The sequence below is a fragment of the Eurypyga helias genome, unplaced genomic scaffold (assembly GCF_000690775.1).
Source record: "Eurypyga helias isolate BGI_N326 unplaced genomic scaffold, ASM69077v1 scaffold6991, whole genome shotgun sequence".
Taxonomy (NCBI): domain Eukaryota; kingdom Metazoa; phylum Chordata; class Aves; order Eurypygiformes; family Eurypygidae; genus Eurypyga; species Eurypyga helias.
In genome coordinates this window covers 14,482-28,951 of record NW_010232666.1, presented here as the reverse complement: position 1 = coordinate 28,951, position 14,470 = coordinate 14,482, and the positions used below count along the sequence as shown (strand labels likewise).

Sequence of the window (14,470 nt, the reverse complement as noted above, 5' to 3'; positions counted from 1 at the left end):
TAACCGTTGTTCTTGTCAGACAGCACGCTCCAGAGCAAGGATTTTCTAATCCTTTCAAAAGCAACACAGACTTGCCAAAGGCTGCCGTCAGTCTACCCGCACCCTCCAGAACACACAGCCTTTCACTGGCCCCTTCCACTGCAACCTGATCTTTTATAAAAGGTGGTTTGTTTGTTTGTTTGCAATTAACACACAAGTGCTACTAACAGAGTAACTGATCTTCTTGTTGCTGGATGGCAATAAGGAGTTACACCAACGTCCAGTTTTTAGCTCAGCTGGAAGGATTTAAACTCTCTTTTTTTTTTGATATAAATACTACTGGAGCTCCCATCAGGTACTTCCTTTCCAGAACCTCACTGGAAATTCTTAATCCTTAAACGCCCTTCAAAGCTAAAACGTCCTCTTGCTCCAGTCATCTGACGATTTGTTCTGTGCTGCCAGACGCAGAGACGTCGTTTTCCCCAGTACCACTGCTGGGTTATTCCGACAGGCCGGTGCCTAAACCAGACCCTGTACTTAATTGACTCAGCCAAGTCGAAGGGAACACACAGACGATGCAGCGACAGGGATTTGTTAGGTTGAACAGCCCCAGAGCCCCAGGCCCACCCTCCCCCCTCTCCCCAAGTAACTTGGTGCTGTTTTAAAAAGTCTGGGTGTCACAAAGCAGTCTCTTCCCCCCAACAACAGAGTAAAAGCTCCACAGATTTCGCTGTCTACCTGGTGGTCAAGGTTACAGTAGCAACAGCTGATGCTGCTTCCAGAAAAAAAAAATGGGGTGGTGTGCCGAACTGGACCTTAGGATTGCTTCAGTCGCTTACGCGGAGGTCCCAGAAAGGGACATTGTGCAGAGGCCAGAGAGCGATACGCCTCAGCCACCAAATGGGGATGCGACACGACCATAGACTTCCATCCTGATGTCTCCATGACGTCAGAAGCATGACTAGAAAGAAGAGAGAATAAACCCCAAGTTATCAACTGGGGATAAAGAGGATTAACTAAGTAGATTCTTTCCACATGCCCAAGAAAGACAACGTGGTGGAATCACCATCCCTGGAGGAGCTCAAGGAACGCGCAGACGTGGTGCTTGAGGACGTGGTCTAGTGGGTATGGGAGTGTTGGGTTGATGGTTGGACTGAATGATCTTACAGGTCTTTTCCAACCTCTGATTCTGTATGAGTCTGTGAACTTGAGTGTACTGGTTTAGATCGCTCTGGATGTGCGTTAGGCATCTTTTGTGAGGACTGCAAGCTTTGGCCCTGCTGGCAAAACTGTGTGCTGGACAGCCCTTCAACTTGAGGATGAAAAGCTAAAACGTGCATGTTCCCAGATGGGACAGCAGGAACACAATGCTTACCCACCCTGACTTCTCAGCACAGAAGTATTTTAAATCAATGCAGAAACTACTGAGAAAAACTGTATTAACTGACAAAGAGGACTAAATATGTTTCCAGAAATCAAGGTAGTTGGTAGTCATTTTACATCTACTGAAAGGTTGGTTATGTTATGAGTTGCATAGTCCTGCAGGATCAGGGACTACCAGATATTCCACTACCTAAACATTCTCGTGACCTTAGGAAGAGACCCAGAACAGCTCACAGACTGTCCTGCTGCACGCTCTGAACCGTCCCAGCAGGGAAAACTCATCTGCTCTTTAGGGCAACGACACTTCTGGGATGGCAGATACATGAAGGATCACAATGGGAGAACATTAAAAAAAACAGAGGAGAATCTCCCCTGCATGTGACAGTTCAGAAGCTGTGAATCCTACTGCTAATCAAGAACACTTCCCTCTAGGCTGGCTGCACCCCGGCACAAAAGCGAACTCACTAGTTGATGAAGTCCACTGCTTGGGTTTTCAGTTGGTCGGCACTATGCAGGTCAGCCAGAATGAGGATCTCCGCTGCATTCTCCACGGAGAGGTTACTGCACAGGGCGTCCTCACACATCACCTTCAGACGTTCCAGAGCGTACTGCAAAATACAAGCGAACGCACGGTCACAAGGAGCACGCCGCGTCAGGCCTGCCGTGAAGCCTTTCTTGTGCTCCTGCACTCTTCAGTAACAAACTACTCTATGATGCTGCCCAGAGCACTTGGCTTTGCTATGTGCATGTGAACGGGACTCAGAGGTAGCGACCAGCAAAAAAAAAAAAAATCAAAAAAGAAAAGAGAATTGTGATGTGCCCACCCTTAGGAAAGCAATGGAGAGGAAATACCCACCATAACTCATCCTGGCCTTCTGGTGTTACAGGCTGACTGGTGCTGTGGTCATGCTTTGAAATGAGAGTATCAGGTGACCTGTAACACTTACTACCTCCGTTACTTCGAAGCCCGGAATGCTAAAGCCAAATCTTTAGTCTCACTCTGTTACTGCATGTCAGTATTACCTGCGTTCAGTGGGAAGACCTGTCTACCAGTGAATGCTCCATAGGGGTTCCAGTGACCTTTAGGCAGTTTTCACTCAGTTTCTTTGCCATTAATGACCTGCACGTTAAGGTCAGCCTTGCTCACGTACGTGCTCCTCATTTAATACCAAATTGTTAATCGAATGCCCCTGATACCTTGCAGCTATCAGCTGACAACAAACCACGCCCTGGCAAAAGCTGTGTTCTAACTTCCCATTCTCAATCTGAGAGTCTCTACCGTTCACTTGTCCATTTGCCTCAACATTTTTTAGATCCACAGGGTTGGGCCCTGTCAATGGTTTGAGGAATTCAAGGGATATGCTTAGAGGAAGAGTGCTGTCTAACAAATTTCACGCTCTGCTTTCTGCAGCGCTTCAGTCAGTACTGAAACACGCAGACACAGCCAAGATTTTCAAAAGCAACACAGCGGTCTCGGGCAGACTTTGGAAAGGTCAATACTCTGAAAACTTTACACCACTCGTTATGAAGAAGTGAAATCCAAACCCTAAACCTCAGTCTTTTAGAGTATCACAGCTGGGAACTGAGAGACTGAGATACTCCTGAGCGTCTTGGTAGGTGTGATCTGATTGTGGGGCTCTTCGGATGCAACAGACTATTCCTGGATATTCCAGATCCCATGATTGTATTTCACAGGGATTAGGAGAGTAGTCAATTCTAATGCAGTTCTTTTATAGAGTAAAAACATTAGCATTACAGAATTTGTCCTGAAGATTAAACACAGTTAAGGCTCCTTCACGTTATGACTTCAAATGGAGGGACATCTCTAAAACAAATCTTGAAGAGTATTAATTTTTAAAAATCTGACAGATGACTGCATTTGAGAGTAGCCTTCCTATTATTTATGAGGCTTTTTTGGATGACCTAGAGATCACATGGTACACAAGTTCTTCAGTATACGAGGCCACAGAAAAGATACCAGATCTGTGAGACTGCCCTGCCAACCTGAACAGGGAGCTGGTAACCAGCTCACCTGCATGACGACAGGAGCGCTTGCCGTATGATAACGCTATTCCTATAAATTGGTTTTATATTCTGGTTGAGATTTTCATCCCATTATGATTAAATCTAACGGAATAATTTTAGATTACAAAAACATTTTTTCACTTAAGACTCGGCGACAGTAATTACTCCAACTGAGGCATGGCGCTCATTACCAGGACAGTTTTCTCCCACCAGAACATCTGAGAAGGCAAATCAAATTTACTTGCTTAATCTGTATCAATAACTAAACTGGTTTCAAATGAGGGGCAAGCCATTAGTTTATATTATTGTCTGTCAGTAGCTTAAAATGCAGCAAACGAAGCTTAAAATTATTCCTTTTGTAAATTGAATATTCTCCATGCACGTACAATTTTTATTTCCATTTTCACTACGAATAGCTCAGCTTCTAATTACAGAGTTGGGCAAAAGTAGCCATTCTGGTCTCTCAGGTACCAAGATTTCCCCTTCCCCCCTTTCTTAATTACACTTTTAAAAAAAAAACACCCTACCTAATAGCACACTTACCCAAGAGGCTGAAATAGTATCTCCTGGGTTGAGAAGACGTGCTTTGTTTTGGTTTTGGTCTAATTACATATTTTCCCCAAGAGACAGGAGGAACTCAGAAGAAGCTGTTTCAGTCTCTTGAGCAAATATTAGATATTTTATGTGCTTTCACAAAAGATTTTTTATTCCTGCTTTTAAAAGATACACAATGAGTTTAAAAGGAAAAAACCCTACATTAAAAGCCAGAAAACTCAAAGTTAAAGCCTACTCTGTCCTTAATGTACTGCTTCTTACTTACACTTGTCTCAGTTAAAGATGGTATGCGAGCTCTCAATCAATACTCTTTAAATATTGAATAAAATATGTGGCAATGATTATAATCAGGCCAAGAATCTCCCTGCATTATTTCCCATTTTAATTCTAGTTGCAGTGTCCTAATAATGGCATATGGAGCATTTCACCTCTAAAATCAGCGTTTTTGATGAAGCCCAGGTCTGCAGCGACAGGGAATTTGATGGCCGTGTGGTGGTGGCGTGGAACAAGGTTACATGCATCCACATCTTAAAATCCACCACCCTAACTGGCACCCGCAAGAGAATCCAAGGACTGAAGAAGCATGGAGACTGAACTACGCTCTCACCCCTAGAGGTGGTCCCTCCAGGACAGAGTTGAGGCACATTAGCAGGGCAGTGTGGAGAATCTTGCACTGCTGCTACCCATGCTGAACCTGTTCGATGGATAAATTCAGGACTTTAGTCTCCAGTGCTGTCAAACTGGCATCTTTCACCAGCACTAAGTTCACTTTTAAGAGAAAAAAAGAAAAAGGAAATAAAACTTTGGTTATATATTACAAATTTTCACTGGTGAACAGGGCTCCCTGGCCAGCAGAGCACTCTCTTTTGTCCTTGGTGCTGCAAAGGGAAGGAGGTGGCGGCCTGCTACACGGGGACTACCAGCAGCCTCCCAGTCACACCATTCCCGACACCTCCGGGGCAAGTACCCTGCAAAACCACAGAGGTGTTAGGCAACAGGGCTTTCTCCAGTGCACCCCTTCTCTCCATAAACAGCAGGGACTGTCACTGCAAAAAGAAAAATCAACCATAGGACCTTTCCAGTCTTGGCTATCCATCATTTTAGAGCATCTCTTGAAGCTGCTGACACCAGCCAGACCAGGAGAAGCAGGCCCTGTTTGCCAAGACAGAACACTACCTTTGAGATTTAGAATCACAGAATCACTAGGTTGGAAAAGACCTTAGAGATCATCCAGTCCAACCGTATCTGTCCACCACTAAACCATCTCTCTCAGCACCTCATCCACCCGTCTCTTAAACACATCCAGGGATGGTGACTCCACCACTTCCCTGGGCAGCCTGTTCCAGTGAGCGATAACCCTTAGAGTTAAGAACTTCTTCCTTACGTCCAATCTAAACCTCCCCTGGCTCAGCTTGAGTCCATTCCCCCTCGTCCGATCATCTGTCATTAGGGAGAAGAGACCAACACCCACTTCTCCACAACCTCCTTTCAGGGAGTTGTAGGCAGTGATCAGGTCTCCTCTCAGCCTCCTCTTCTCCAGGCTAAACAAGCCCAGTGCCCTCAGTCGCTCCTCATAAGACATATTCTCCAGACCCTTCACCAGTTTTGTGGCCCTTCTCTGGACACGCTCAAGGAGATTTAGTAGTAATCACACTAAAAAAATATCACCAGGTCCACCTTGACATTTTCTTCTCTCCCCCAGCTCTTATGCTAGATTATGCTGAATAGAGATGTCCTCTGAAATTTTAAGAAAATGCTTAAAAAAATGAGCAGCAGAGACAGAAATTCCTGACTGTTATATGTTAAGACATGTATCTATTGAGCTATAGGTATCTCACACGTATCTATACCACTGCCAGGTTTACCTATAAGCCACAACCAACTCAAAGAAACTGCCCAACCACAGCGATCACAGGAAAAAGCTTACTGCAGTCATCTCCACGCTCTGTGTAAAGCAAGGCACACGTCATTCCCAGTTCTCTGAACACCCAAAAATCCCAACTGTACCTTGTCAGCAGCTGCCAGCAAGTCATCGGCCATTTTGTCAAGATTTGGTGCCTTCCCCGTGTAAATAAAGCACATCATTTCCTTAAAAACTTCAGGCTCCACATCATTGATTTCAACTCGATTCTGTATGGGAAAAAATGAAGCTTATGAAGTTCCTGACAAGATACTAAAGGCTTCCTTCTACCCAAGCCGTTTCAGTATTGAGAAACTTGCTATAGAAACAAACTATTTAGAATGTATATTTGCAAAATAAAAGACAAACAAAAAGATGTGGATGGAATAAGAACAACTCTAAGGTGTATTTCACGTTCTCTACTTCTCCCTGTCCCACCCCGGACTCTTTCCTCAAGAGTAACAAAGGTAACAATTGCCTCCTTGATACCTTTCTTCCTCCCTTCAGGACAGCTGAAGCAGAGACCTGCATCTAATGCGAGAAAAACAGTTAAAAGCTGACAACGGTCACAACGCTACCCAAAAAAGTTATCTGACCAGCCAGCGATGCTAGGGGTTGACTGGAGAGCTATTCACCTAGCTGGGCATGTCCTCCTTCCTTCAGGAACTCACCTTTTTACTCTCTTCCATCTCGTGCTCAAACATGGCGCTGAAAACGGGGGAACGTGCTACGGCAGTGAGGAAAACAAAACATAGTTAGAGATGCTCTTTTACACTTCAGGAGATGCTAAGCGTAGCCTGCCAACACCCCAACAACCATCCCGCTACTTACGGCGGGACAAATTCTCCTGCAGTAGACAGGAGAAATTCAGTACAACTGGTAGGGCTGTGAGATAATATCATGTGGCCGACAGCTTCAAACTGGTTGGGGGGGGGTTCTTATGTCCTTTCAAACAATGCTGAAGAGTACACACGGGTGGTAAGTTTAGTTTCTTGACTTTACAAGCAAGTATTCCTCTGGAAATGTCCTAACTTCTTATGATCACTTTAGGAATACGTTCTAGCACACTACAGCCACAAAAGAACCCTCCTACCATCCTCGCCACAGGAGGAAAAAGGCAATTAAAAATGGGACAGATATCCCTTCTCCCCCTGTTAACAGTTCATGAAACCAACTCTCACTACAGCTCTGCAGTTAAAAGAGCTGCAGCAGACTCCTTTAGAGATGAAGTAACTCAAAACCCCCACCCGTGCCATCATGTTGCTGCCTCCTATCCCACTAAGGAGCATCCAACTCAATACTGACCTGCTAGGATGGCTTTGTGCGCCTGGAACTCCTGGCCTGCCACACACAGGCAGCAGTCCGTGAAGCGCGAGTTCTCCCAGAGTCCTCCCAACTCATCCGCCAGGCGACAGTCCGGTACCTTCACCATGTTCATAGTGTTCTGACCGGAGATGTTGACGGAGTCCTGTACCACGCTCACCTGGAGGGGACAGGAAAGCAAACAAACTCATACACCCACGCGGGAAAACTCCCTATAGCAAGTTTTTCTTCCCAGGGCAGGCGATGGGAAATGCAAAGCACATCCCACACCTCTCAAGCAGAATCACAGTATGATTAAAAGTGTCTCCATTTTTGAAGCATCTGTTCTACCCTGCCTTAAACCCTGTTCTCTGCTCCTCCAGAATGTCCATCCCAAGCCCTAAATCACTCCCACAGATCTTCTCGACCCCAATTAACAGCACTTCTGTGCATGCTAATCATGACGTTATTAGATAATTTCTTAAGGAAGCAGAACCTTATTTTTCTTCTTTTACAGACATCATACCTGACCTAGATTTTTTTTCCTTCTATCAACACTCTGAAACCCTCCCCAAATCAATAATGCAATACAGACAGCAGTACAAATGAAAATGAAGTACACAGACAGCTTCTATAAGCGAGCACCGCATCTACACACGTATGCAAGGGCAGTGTCTGACTCCCCCCCAAAACATCCCGCTGCTCTGGTTCCTAGATTTCTTAGAAAATTCAATGCTTCCATCACATCATAAAGTAAAATTTTAAAAAGCATAAACAGTAAGTTTAAGAAAGCAGCTTGATGTCAAGCAATTAGGAAGCTTTGGGGAAGGCAGAGAAATGCCTTCTCACTGGCTCTAAAGCAGACACGGTGAGGCAGGGACCACACCACGCCATGCTGGTAGATGAACAACCTACACAAAGGGAACCCTAAAGAGCCTCTTCAGCCCCAAAGCGTTGTTGTTAAACACGCAGTAAATCGTACGCCTTCTACGGCAGGCTCCAATTAGAAAGAGATCAGAGTGACAAATACTACCCTGCTGTAGCAAAGAATAAAGGAAGAAGCTGATTGACAGGGAAGAATATGTGAGACTACTTCCTGGATTTGCTGTCAAGTTAGATTTCAGTTCGAATATCCACTGGCCAAAGACAAATAACGGACAGCAAAGGAAGCTTCACTGTTATGTAAAAGGAGAAGTAAATTATGAAGTGAGAGAGATGACAGAAGCATCTTCTAAGGAAAAAACCTTACCCCAATTCTTGAGAAAACTCCAGTGGGTTTCTGAGGGCAGATAAATATTGTATAAACTACACAACACTCAACACCAAACAAATACCAGACTCTGCTTGCCAAAGGACACTAACGATTAGCCAGAGCAAATGTGAGGAAGCTATTATTCATCATAGAATCACAGACTGGTTTGGGTTGGAAGGGACCTTAAAGATCATCCAGTTCCCACCCCCCTGCCATGGGCAGGGACACCCTCCACTAGACCAGGTTGCTCCAAGCCTCATCCAGCCTGGCCTTGGACGCTTCCAGGGATGGGGCATCCACAGCTTCTCTGGGCAACCTGTCCCAGTGCCTCCCCACCCTCTGCGGGAAGAATTCCTTCCTGATATCCAATCTAAACCTCCCCACTTTCAATTTAAACCTGTTGCCCCTTGTCCCATCAGCACAGGCTGTTGTAAAAAGTCCCCCCCAGCTTCCTTGTAGCCCCTTCAGGCACTGGAAGGCTGCAATAAGGTCTCCCTGGAGCTTTCCCTTCTCCAGGCTGAACAAGCCCAACTCTCTCAGTCTGTCCCCATAGCAGAGTGGCTCCAGCCCTCTGAGCATCTTTGTGGCATCCTCTGGGTTCGCTCCATCATTCGACAGCTACAAAATATTCTCACCCTGTGACATCCAGACCAGCAACGTGGATTTAAGGATGGATGAAAACGCACCAGATTCATCAAAAAGGAATTCTGGGATGTAGATGCCTCACCAGTAGCCCATACTGACTACAGACCAGCCAAAATGACTTGTGAACCATGTCTCAAATCAACAAATAAATCCTTTTGACATATGGAAGAAAGTCAGTTACTGCCATGAAAATCTATTTGGCTTTCTACAGGAGTTTACCCTAGTAGATTCCAAGTGGCAACCAGCCTTGGAGATCAAAATAGATAAGGTTTTGCTGAAGCTATTTTCAATGTCTTAGCAAGGGAACCAATGCTACCTAGTTCAAAAGAGAGCTAGTACCATAATTTGGGAATACCATTCTTCTTGGAGATTTAACAGAATTATATTTACCTATGATGCTGGAATATAATTTAAACAGCAAAAAGGAATGCAGCTGGGATATGAACAACCAACCCCACCTGCAAAACAGAGGCAGAAAAATCCCCAAACGGACAGCTGAACGAGGTCAGATTTGAAATGCTTGACAAGGAACATCATTCTCTGCCTTAACAGCATTTTTTGCAAGACATTATCTGTGTTCAGCACCAGACATGAACAGAGAGCAGAAGGCTTTTTCCTTGTAACTATTATACAGCAATGAGAAGGTGCAGAGACACTCGGCAACCTGCTGGTCTCCAGAAAACCCCACAACATCCCCACATAACCAGCATCTCAACGTCCAGTATTTCTGACTCCCGAGACAGTTTCTACGTACAAAACACGCACTCTGGAAGTACAGATGTGAGCAGCATCACTTGGCGCCTGTGGCCAGCAGGGAAACATTAGGAGAACATATGGCACGCCAGTTTACATGCGAAGCTCAGGGAAGAAAAAGAGAAAAAAAAAAAAAAAGGAGTGGGGAAAAATAGTCAAGCCCAAGCTGTTGAAAGTTCTCGCCAAACTGTTTCCAGACAGCAAAACCTTTCCCTCTGATATCGCTAGATTTGATGTGTCTTACACACTAGACTGTAGAACAAACTGAAAAACAGAAGATATCAAGGCCAGGTGAAGCCAGCACCAAGTTTCCTCCTCACCCAGAACAAAAAGCGAGCTGAAGCTTTTGAAGGGAGCAATTCAGCGAAGACTGGACTGACTTGAATTAGCCCTGCTGGCCAAGACTACTGGTGGCTCTCAGGTTATGTACATCACACCCCGCCAATTCCTTCCTCAGACAGCAATTTCGGAGTTTCACTTCACAATCCTAAGTTTTCTGGCTCTTTTATCAGGAAGGAAAGAGTAATTGCCAGATCTACAGAGGCGTCCTCCGAGCCACCGTCCTCCTCTCCCTCCACGTTGCTCCAAGTGTTAAGGGAAGGGCTTGTTAATTTAAATACGTGCATGTTTATAAGGGTTAAACAAAACAACAACAAAAACCCCCCAAACCAGCTGTTGAATAACTTGGACTGAAACATTTCTTTCACTTCTGAGAAAAAACACAGCCAAAGACACGACTCCATAAAAAACACTGCAGGAGATCCAAAGAGGGAATGACTTGTTCTACCTGTCTTCAGGCAAAAGTCACAGCTACAGGAGATACTTTGCAGTTAAAAAGATGATGGAAATAAGATAGCAGCATCTCTGAAGACGCTAAATTAGACAGTTTTAATTTGCTCATTAAGGTTTCTAAACTTAAATATCTACTTGAGAAATAATTGTCTGCATCTTTGTCTGAAATTACTATTAATGAAATAATCATTCTGTAAGCAGTTTAAAAAAAAAAAAAATGCAAACACCATGACAGAAAATTGTGGTTACTACAGAATTCATTTATCTTCATTTTTTCTTTCTGTTAGCTGTATAGACACACTCAGGAAAATAAAAAACCTCCTCTTTAGGCAGTAGGGGAGTAACAGGCGGGCCAGTTTCCACTACAGAACTAGGGATGGTTATTATCCCAAGTGAGTTTCAAATGAAGGATGACAAGCAGATGGATTCTAATACTAAACCAGAAGTGAAATGATAATCAAACATGCTTAATTCCTACCATCACCACAGGTAAAACGCAAATAGAAAGTAACAAAAAATAAATGGATGTGAAATGTGATGAATCACCCACAGAAAAAGCCACCAGCCACACAGGCACATGCACACACACAAATAAAATCTAAGTGCCATATAAACAACCAGTATTTCTCCCGACACCTCTGACTCCTTAAAAGCAACGATGAAAAATAAGGGCACATCTACCTTAAGCTAATGGAACTGCTGTTCTTTCAGCTGCAAAGAAAGACTTACCTCACAGAACAGAGTGAGTTTGTCATCTGGAAGAAGTCCATTGGCCTCATCCAAAAGAAAGTCTCTTCTAATAAATTTTTTGAATCCCCAGTCCTTGCCTTGTACAAATCGATACGCTCGCTGGCTCTCTGAAAGAGAGACACGGGGCTTCAAACACCAGCCAAGTGACTCGCTTGATCAAACAGCAAAAGACAAACAACCGACCCCATCAGACAGAAAGTGGTTTTACACACCCATTGCTTTTGTTTCTTCTCCTTTAGCATTCAGGATGGAGAATTTGAACTTTGCTCGAACTTCGCTTTTTGGACAGCTCACCAGCAGCAGATAGAGGGATAGATAATCTTTACTTTCTTCATCCAAGCCTTTCGGATTCACGCGTAAACACCTGTGGAAGCAGGAATCGGAATGAGATGTCAGGAACGGTTTTTGGCAGGTCACTCACATCTTCCCAAGAAAGGGTATTACAGAATTTTCACAATAAAACATACAGCAAACAAGTTCTGTTCAACAGCCACTGAACCACAAGGAAGTAACGGATCGGTAAATAGAGTGGAACTGCCTGTTACAGTCAACCTCATGCCACATCTCCGCGAGGGATAATAATATACAGGCAGTAACTATGGAAAAAACGTGGGAAAAGAGGAGTGGGGTATGGTTTAAATTACTGAAAAGCACCCTGGGTGTCAACTTTCCCAAAAGGAAAGTAAAAGAAACGGTAGAAAAGAAGCAATGGATTCGAGGAATAGCAACAAATCCAGAGAAATGGTAGGTGAAATTCCATAGGAAGCAACTGAAAGGAAAACTGGATTTCTGGAAGGCTGGTAGTTTCTCATAAACATAATACTAGGGCTAAAAGGCTACTCCTGTGTGAGGGAAGGGAAGTAAGTGAAGGAAGAGGCTAACTCATAAGCACTTCCACGACCTGAAACTTGACACAGAATCTAACAAGAAGCAAGAACTAGGCCAACTGACTAACAGCTCAAACACACAAGGACAAAAAACCCCAGAAAGATCCAGACATTAGAATGAGATGTGACTAGCAAAGGTTACGAAGGTAAGTAATTTAATAACACAAAGCAGTCCAAGGAAAGCACAGGTCTGCCACCCAAAGGAAGGGAGCACAAACTGTATTATGCACACACAATTCTTTAGTGAGTGATTTGGCACAGTCTGTACTAAGGAGGTTTAAAGAAAAATGCTGAAACACTTCACATCAGCATTGAGGGATAAAATAAGGAACCAGGTGTACATGGATCTACTCTGGTCAGACACGACCCACAGCAGATACACATTCCGACCAAAGTCTACTCTGAGTTACTGGAAATTACTTGAGAACTCAGGAAAGACAAAGGTTTTAAAGGAAAGGAAAACAGAAAAAAATAATGTTATCTTTAAGAAACAGAAACTCCTGGGCAGCAAGAGTTATAGAACATTGTCACTTCTATCATCTCTGTGTTAAGTCTCCAAATTTGCAAAAAGCTGCCATAAAGAGAAAGGTAACGGGGCAGCAATAGCCCTAAATTGCAGTATTCAGAGTGCAGGCAAAAATTATCTCGTTAACAACATGCAGTGTTAGGGACTGAAATTGGGAGGCTGAAACAGAGCTTGAATACACTGGCCGTGGACTCTCAATGGCTTGTAAGAACTTGTTAAGATAAACATCAGTAAAATAAAAATCCCAACCAACAACTTCAGACACTAAAAATCCTCCATAGCACGTCTCTGCTTCAAGGCAGGATGCAGTCTCGCTTCCCGCTACGGCCTCTACCACTTCTGATGGTTTCCATTATCAGAGAAACACTGCAAACTGCCAGATCCTCATGTTTGTGCTGTGTGTCCAAACACTGTGCTGAAGCAATAGTACTTTCTCTCTATGTGCACGCTGTACATCCAGGGAAACAAGAGCCTATGTGCAGCCCAGGTATTTTTTAAATGTCCTGTCTAGGTCAGAGAATCCCAAATTCTCTCCCACCATTATGCAAACAGGGTGACCCCTTCTCTGCTCTGTTTCTTACCATTTGAGTTTATCATTGGCTCCAGACGAAAAGGTTGAGCTTTTGATCACCTCACCCATTTCTTCTCGGCAGAAGCTAAAGTTGTTTATGGTCCACATGTAGGAAAACTTCACCACCTTGATCTTAAAGCAGAGGATAACAGGCAGGTTAGGGTCGTGATCGTTCACCCATGCCGTCTTAAAGGCAAAAACTGAAAACCTGGAAGTTTAACTGAGTCACGTGCATGACAAGTAACCCCCAAGCACAAGCCAAGAGTCTGGCAACGGCTGGCAGTGGCTGCTGAATGACTCCAACTGCCATCTCTAAAGTCACGGGCAGGGAACAACGTTCTGCTGTTGCCACGCTGAATGCTCGCCGTTAGTGAGCATGGCAGCATTTCAAAATCCAGGCTCTAAACCGGTTTTAAATCAATTTCTTACCACAGGTTCTAATCGCGATACGAGAACATCTCAGCGTGGTGGGGACTTACCTGAGTATAGCACCAGCTCTCTGCTACAGGTCCACTCGACATCTCTGCCGGAGGAGGAGGACTCGGCACCCTTGACATCGCCAGTTTGAAGATTAAACAGGATTTTATAACTCAGCAGAAGAAATTTATAACCGATCTTCACCCTGCCAGTTGCCCAAAAGAAAGGCGGGGGGAAAAAAGATCAAAACTAAGAACAAAGAAAGAAAACTTCAGGAGTGCTGTTACATCTCACGGGACACAGGTTTTCATGTTCCCCTCTCCCAACATTTAAGTGTTACCACATGTTTTCTGAGGAGAGGGTATACCACCTCCATTCATTCTTCCAATACGCAGCTCCTTATAGGAATAAGCCTAGCGCATGTTTCCTTTAAGGAGTCCAAGACTCAAATAGTAAATCCCAAGCCAAGTGGGGAGTCTCCTATGTTATCCTGAGGCCGGCACTACAAATCACTATTAATTCCCTATTTTCATTTTAAGAGGCTCAGACTATCAGAGATGAGATTTAAAAAATGAAGTTCTGAAAAAGCTACAGGTAGTGACATGCAACCCAAACCCCTAGGTTCAGACTGACTCTGCCTACAACAGAACCACAGACTGGTTTGGGTGGGAAGAGACATTAAAGCCCACCCAGCCCCACTCCCTGCCATGGGCAGGGACACCCTACACTAACC

At 44.3% G+C, this 14,470-nt stretch overlaps 1 protein-coding gene across 1 annotated transcript; it reads right to left on the bottom strand.

Moving 5' to 3' along the window:
• Window positions 1-260: 260 nt before the first annotated feature.
• Window positions 261-13,877, bottom strand: SPOP (speckle-type POZ protein). Its single transcript, XM_010161461.1, has 9 exons — window positions 13,800-13,877; window positions 13,331-13,452; window positions 11,549-11,700; window positions 11,316-11,443; window positions 7,148-7,325; window positions 6,514-6,569; window positions 5,950-6,072; window positions 1,828-1,970; window positions 261-940 (listed from the first exon to the last, which is right to left on the bottom strand). Exons 1-9 carry the CDS (start codon window positions 13,875-13,877, stop codon window positions 796-798), a joined length of 1,125 nt encoding a protein of 374 aa, XP_010159763.1. The 3' UTR covers window positions 261-795.
• Window positions 13,878-14,470: the final 593 nt, after the last annotated feature.